Source organism: Echinococcus granulosus (assembly GCF_000524195.1).
Source record: "Echinococcus granulosus chromosome Unknown EG_S00060, whole genome shotgun sequence".
In the NCBI taxonomy this organism is placed as follows: domain Eukaryota; kingdom Metazoa; phylum Platyhelminthes; class Cestoda; order Cyclophyllidea; family Taeniidae; genus Echinococcus; species Echinococcus granulosus.
Genome location: NW_020170440.1, coordinates 292,319 through 299,152, shown reverse-complemented (window position 1 = coordinate 299,152; position 6,834 = coordinate 292,319). Strand labels below are relative to the sequence as shown.

The following is a 6,834-nucleotide window of genomic DNA, read 5'->3' as shown; positions in this document are numbered from 1 at the left end:
GCGCCGCAAAATTAGAAGGACATGAATGCACATGCGATATCTCCACTGATTTACGTGAATCTTGACTGCCTCAGTTTGCCCTCTTTATGACCTTTGGCTTTCCGCTGTTTCGTGGATGAGCTTGGGTCCTGCCGAGCATTCACCCTCAGAGGAAACAAAAAGGCAAAGACTTTCATGCCAATGTTTTATTGTCCGTTAGTACAAGTGGGCTGGGGACGAGGCGCAAGGGCGCATGACTGTTGACCAACCACTAGAGGTGTGAGGGAAGAGTGAAAGAGGAGGCGGATCCACCCTTCCTTGCCTATTTACGGTATCTTGATTGGTTTTAGCCTTACAGCTGTAATGACCACATTTAAAGGCTGAGTAAGAGAGCGAGTTTCGAGACGCTCTATAACGTTCGGGAATTGGGACATGAAAGAAGAAATTCCTAGATGAGAGAGAGATTTTCTGGTCTTTTAGACAGTGCCCATCAAAAGTTGAGTTTTTTGCTTCTAAGCTAACCTAATTTTTAGGAGTGGCGAGGAATAATGCTTATATGTGCTACGGTCTAGGGCTTTTTGAAATTCCACCCTTCTACCTTTTGGCTCATGAGTTTAAAACAAAAACACTGCGTTGAATTTACTCTGCATTCTTCCTTTTTGATCAGCTTCTGCTGCTTCAGCAGGTAGAAGTTAAAGGAAAAGCCGAAAGACTGAAGTTCTCGCCGAGGTCGTACCAGGCTGCAAGAAATCTAGCACCATCTAGCAAAAGCGTGACCTCCGAAGCTTAAATAGCCGGCACAGTTTTTTGCCCATTAAAACATGAACAAATTAATCAAGTCGGTTATTCAGGTAACCCAAGTTTTGGATAAGAAAATCATATATTTACCCATTTTTAAAAAACGATTGATTTTAACGAGAGTTATTTCATGTTGAAATAATCTTAGTGGCATTGTGATTACCCATATCACAAATATCTTTCTTACGCCCGAGGATAGTCCCCTTATTCCGCCACAGGCTATGCGTCTATGGAGCTTCCATGATCCGCTGTCCACATAAGTTACTGTCTTCACTGACGATTGTGCTGCTGAGTGGTTCAGCGTCGCTACCACCACCGAACCTGTGGTGTGCTTGAGGTCGTCTTCAACCATCAGGTGATAGACATTTATGTGTTCCAGTTCCACGTAGGTTTCTGGTTCACAGTCCCGGCTCTCTAAATGCAAAGTAGTTAGAGTACGTGTCCTTTTGGATCAGGTTTGCATGCTTGGTATTGCTAAAAATGCAGTGTCGAGGAATCCTTAGAGTGCGTCATAAATGCTTAAATCCATCAAAGTTCGTCAAAAGCAAACCGGGATTTTCTGAACGATAAAAAACCTTCGTCTAATAAATAAGGAAATGAAGCATTTATAAAATTATGCATCGTTTGTAAACATGCGGGCCTTGGGTATAGATGACCGAATACTTCGTAATCTCCAAGACGTAGTGCCAAGTAATTTCAGAAGAAGAGTTAAGGTGATTGAATTGAAATTGGAGATGGGAATCAGTATAGGGTTGTTTGGACCGGGTCAGGACGTTAAGTTTGATATCGTGACAGTACAGTATGTCACAGTGAATGGGCGGCCAGAGTACACATCGCGTTTGGGTCAGACTGATGCAGTCCAGAAGTCACTCCTCAAGATGGTAAGCAACCATCAAGGTGCATAAGTCCATCGCCATCTGCTAATTAACAAAAGTTTCTTTTTGACAGATACCCGCTTGAGACTCAAATTAGTAGATGTCCATTTACTGCTGTCCACTGAAGCATTCTACCTCACTACGGAAAGATAATGGCAGTGACGCTGATCCACCAAGCCACTCATCAGTGAAACATCCGATTAAATGAAGTTTAGACTAAAACTCGTTCAAACATACGCCTTAATATCTACCATTGACAATTCCGAAATCGTGTAATTCCGTTAATGGACAGTAGACTTGGCAGTTATTCCTCTAGGCACCTAAGTATGGACGGCTCTATCGGCGCATAACCAATAACGTGCCCACCAAATTACACAAGAGGAAAAGGAAGCTATTTGTGGGAGCGGTGAATCCAACGCAATTGTTTACGAGCTTTTGGAGCCTAGACAAGTTAGTGCACGCTGAGTGTGATTACAGTTTTCCTCGCTGATGGTAAAACGTTAGCATTTTTTGGCCTATTCGGGGACTTATTAATCTTTTTCACATAGGGCAATGTCGAAAAACTTATCAAATGTATAATTAACGTTTGCCATTTAGTCATGGCTTCTCTAAAAAACGGACATTTACAAAAGACTGTCAAAGTTGCGTTCAAGGATAGCTCAAACCCAGACGGCTTGTCAATGCATCAAAACATAATATTTGGTTTCCAGATTTAAGAACTTGATTTCACTAGTAAAAGAATGACTTAAAGACGAAAAATATATGCTTGCCTCTCAAATTTGCTCTAACGAGTGACAAAAAGGGTCATCCTTCACTCCAGAGTCTCAAAATTTAGATGATGATGGATGTTCTCGCGTCTTTGAGTCAAAAGCACAACCTGTATAACAGGCGAATTTACCCTTTCTTATCATTTAACTTACTGGAAATAATAATGTATTGTTTTCTGCTTTCAAATAGTAGTTGATAAGCAATTAGGCATCCTATTTTTTATTGGGAAGAATTTATTAATGTACCGTTCGTTCCGTTAATATCAGTTTAAGTGATGTTTAGGCTCATTTGGTAGGACAAAAACCGACGGGTTTAGTGCCAGAAATTTGCTTCTATATTGACTTCCAGAAAGGTGCATTTTGGTATTTGATCACTCAAGCTAGTAAAAACCCTCTTCTTTGATCGAACTAGATAAGCATGTGCCACTAAGACTTAAAAGTACCGGGAGATTAGCGTGTCAGGTCAAACTTTCAGTTCCGGTGGGAGAAAGCGATGTTGAAACAATGGGCTGACAAATACACACAGAGCAGTGGAAGTCGGGGCGGTAGCCACTTAACAAATGAACTTCACTATCACGCATTAATGGATAACAATATGCTTGAAAGACATTCAATTTTTTCCTTCCGATTACTTATGAAAACGAAAAATACGCTCTGCTAATTTTAGATCATTTCCTAACTAACTGGATGGCATGGGATGAGAAACAACTTTTGTATTTTATTTCAGTATCTTATTATTTGACAAACCTGGATAGGTTTTCTTAAAACGACTCACCAATTCTCTCTGGACGCTTCCAAGATGTGTCAGAAAAATTGTTTTTTTGTGTGGGTATAGTGGGACGGCGACTGAATTGTTCCCTTCTCGAAGGCCAAATCGTGCCTACGGGTGAAAACTAATCACTCGATTTGGTACGATGATAACTCCTTCTTTTTTTTTCAGAAATCAGGACTAGCGGTAAATCCTCCTTTACAATGCCAACCCGCTCAATCCTATATCACCAGAAATTGAAGCTGTTTGCATCAAATCCGGCTGTTTCTATTGCTTAAAAGGGTATATACTTACAAGGAAAATTATTAATTAGATATTAAAAGTTTATCTTCCTTTTTTATGGTCTGGTGTTATGCGTGGGAACTTGGATCCCGTCGAGTTGCCAACCTGAGCGGTTAGTGGACAGCCTTTGATACAGACGGCTTTATTTGCCGGTGGGATTTAGCAAGTAAGGTATATGCAATGCATGCGTGACCGCCACCTGGCTAGTTAGCAGAGATTTACAGTATTTGATTGACCTTAACCTCTTAATGGGTATCAGCGCCCTTAGCGTGTATCTGAGCTTGCTATCAGCCAGGCGAGAGCACGACATTCTCGAATGTTCAGGATTTACCCAAGAAAGAAGGGTTTTTTGGGAAGTTAAGTTAGGACTTTTGTTCTGGGGTCACATCCCTCCTCAGCCCGTTGTAAAATCTAGTGTGGCTTTGATTCACCTTAACAGAACAAGACCCGGGAGTGCGGAATTGGAGGTGTGGTGTTGTTCTCGCTACGGACAACCACTCTTAAAGAAGCCTTCACAATCTCATATGTGACCTTGACTCACTGTCGGTGAATCCATGCAATGGGCTGATGTAACTTGTTATTTAAAAGCGATGCATGTGATCTGAGCTTGTCGGCTTAACAAGCTAAGTTTAACTCGATCTTGAAGCTGGAGAAGTTTCCCCTAACATTTGTTGTAAAGATGCTAGACTTCACGCGGAATCCTGCCTCTAAGAAGAGTTTTATTATCGTGTCCTATGTAGCTTCCTCACATCTCCTTAAGCGATTATAATCCTTCCTTGATTTCACTCTCTCCTGTGGCCATATACAGAATGGACCAGGCAGTCAAAAGTGGGCTGAGATAGAAACGGCGGTGAGCAGAGGGTAGGTCTGCTTGTCTTCTTCCTGCTGCAGGGCTTCAGACTCGAGTCTCTTTGATTCTAGCTGCATAATCACCCAAATCTTGCAGCTGTCCCAGCGAATTTGTAAAACTCTTATATAAGGGTAAATTTACAGCAAAATAAAGGATTTTACCGTCGCAAAAATGGAACGAGGCAGGTTAATGATCAACTCAGTACAATAGCCAGACATCGCATTAAGAGGACTGTCCATCTGATGATAACTCTAAATGGGGCAAAGTCATTTCTTAAGACAGAACAAAGTCAATCCCCAAGAGGTAGTTGAGATTTGCGATGATAATGTCAGAAGTAAGGTCCACTACTACTCTCCATTGTCTGCAGATTGGAGGGAAGGTACTCTCAGCCAGTCGGACTTACTTCTTTCATTTTCTTGTCCACATTTGGCACTGTGATTGCATTACCTGATGGGGAAGACCTTCATTTCGCTTTGCCCCCAGTAATGAAGGAGCTTGCCTACTATGATAGCCTGTATGCTCCGGATACCATTCACACCTTCTTAATCAAGCCAGACATAATACCCCTTATCTTCGGCGTCCAATAAGTAAGCCCGCCCCTGACCACACCCCATTCTGTCTCACTTTTATTTCCCACCTGTTTATTTAAAGGCAGCAAGGGTATGAATCAAGGAAGATGGTCATAAAGGGGAGAAATATGGGCCGGAGGATTGCAGAAGATAAGGTTAAAGCTTCCCTTCATCCCATCGTAAGGTGCGGGTGGGGTCTTCTTACGGTTCAGTTTTTACAGCTATCTTGCTTTGTGATATTTTGTGAGAGGGTGAATGGACTGCGGTTTTTACTGATTTACCGGATCCGTTGGCAATCAACGACAAGGCAGGATTCAGTCAGAGGGTAGGTCTACCCTCTGGGCGCTACTTTGCCTTCAGCGTGTGGAACGCTTCTAGGGAGCAGTCCATCACATCCGCTCAAGGCAAGCATAGCCGCGTGGGTATTATGTAGCAGGTGGTTTAGGCGAGAGTGGATCTCCGATGAGCCACGTCAGTCGAAAAGTAAGCAGTTCTATCTTTCCACCACTTCCTCCTCCCTGTTTAAGTGGCTTCCAATCCACTGTTTCGTCATCACTCACGCCTGACAGCACTACAAGTTGCTCCCCACCTCCAACATCAAGAAGAGAGGTGCACTCGTCTCTGCTCGATGGCTTCCTGTCATGCTCTGCCACCGCATCCCTCTCTACGTGACACGCATCCCATTAGAGGAAACGCTCCTCGGCAGTAACAACTAGGAAACTGACTTCAGCTTCCTGTTTCTTGGGGCAGAGAGGCTGGAATCAAATCTACGGTTCAAATTAAACACTACTCTTGCTTAATTATTCTCCAATTTAAAAAAGTCAAAAAATCTTAACACGGAGAAGTTAGTTTCATGTGATTAGGATTCCCTGGGCAATTTCATAAACTATATTTTTCGTCCTACATGGGCGGTCAATTTAAAGGGTCCTACTTCATTCCCGCTGCCCTTTTTTTCTTCCTTAAGTTAAATAGAGTTTTGATTTATTACGGAAGGAACAAGTCCTCTCAATATCTCTTTAAATGCCCTTTAACGTTACCTTGTAAAAATTTCCACAACTCTATGACAACTTCCTTCCGTCAGTGTTTGGTGTGATGAGCTACTTTTTCCCTCATGGCCGTGGAACACAGTAACAGGGGTGTCAGGTCCGCTTTCCTCACTTAAAAAGTGTGAAAATGATTGTCCACATTCATTTTATACTTTTGTGATGATTTATGCCAGAAAAAAATTATTTATGCACCGATGGTGAAGGTAGAGGTGGTAGTGGTATGCATGGGCAAGCACAGTGTGGAAAAATTGTCAGGCCTGTGGAAGTCGCTTTCCTAAATTTTTCCCCTTCTCGGATAAAATAAAGTCGTTAATGTTGGAAGATTGTTTGATGCATTGACTGTTAGCAGGTAGAAGAAGTAGATCTTGTCCTTTGGAGTGAAGATAGTGTTTAGACTTTGCAAATGGAAGTGCTCTGTGGAGACAGGAAGATCCGTTCTCTTTTTGTCAGAGGTAGTCAAGGGGGACGCATTACTATCAATTGACATGACAGCTTGACAGTTTAGATTCCAAGTAGGATCTCTACTCCCATGAATTACATTGATACAGTTAAACGTGTCCGGCATGATGTCGACTTCCAACTATTAGAAAGCCGACCAGACACACTCTCGGCAGTAATGGAGAGGCTGGTGAAATCCACATTCTACCGTAACATAAAGTTACGGCTGGACCTAGTGGAAGTAATTTCTGCTTCTCTACTCTACTAACCGGGAATTGGAAGTCAGTTTCCTAGTTGTTGGTGCTGAAGATCTTCTCTCCCAATGTAATGCTAGCCATTTGGAGAGAGAGGCTGTACAGAATTGACTTGACTTGAATGACCTCATTCTGTTGGTTCACAGTTTAGAAGTGAGTGCGTCTCCCTTCTTGATCTAAACAGAAAGATAAAATGGATGTTGAAAA

General features: G+C 42.3%; 1 protein-coding gene across 1 annotated transcript in view; it reads left to right on the top strand. All coding sequences in view use genetic code 11, as the record gives it.

The window, feature by feature from the left end:
* Positions 1-6,834, top strand: part of EGR_06618 (hypothetical protein) — a gene marked incomplete at both ends in the record, with an annotated part of 13,625 nt that overhangs the window by 1,787 nt on the left and 5,004 nt on the right. The window contains 4 exons of the mRNA XM_024495867.1: positions 2,201-2,354; positions 3,087-3,174; positions 4,451-4,623; positions 6,109-6,185. Of these exons, the coding sequence (XP_024349725.1) occupies positions 2,201-2,354; positions 3,087-3,174; positions 4,451-4,623; positions 6,109-6,185 (492 nt within the window). The remainder of the gene's footprint in view (positions 1-2,200; positions 2,355-3,086; positions 3,175-4,450; positions 4,624-6,108; positions 6,186-6,834) is intronic.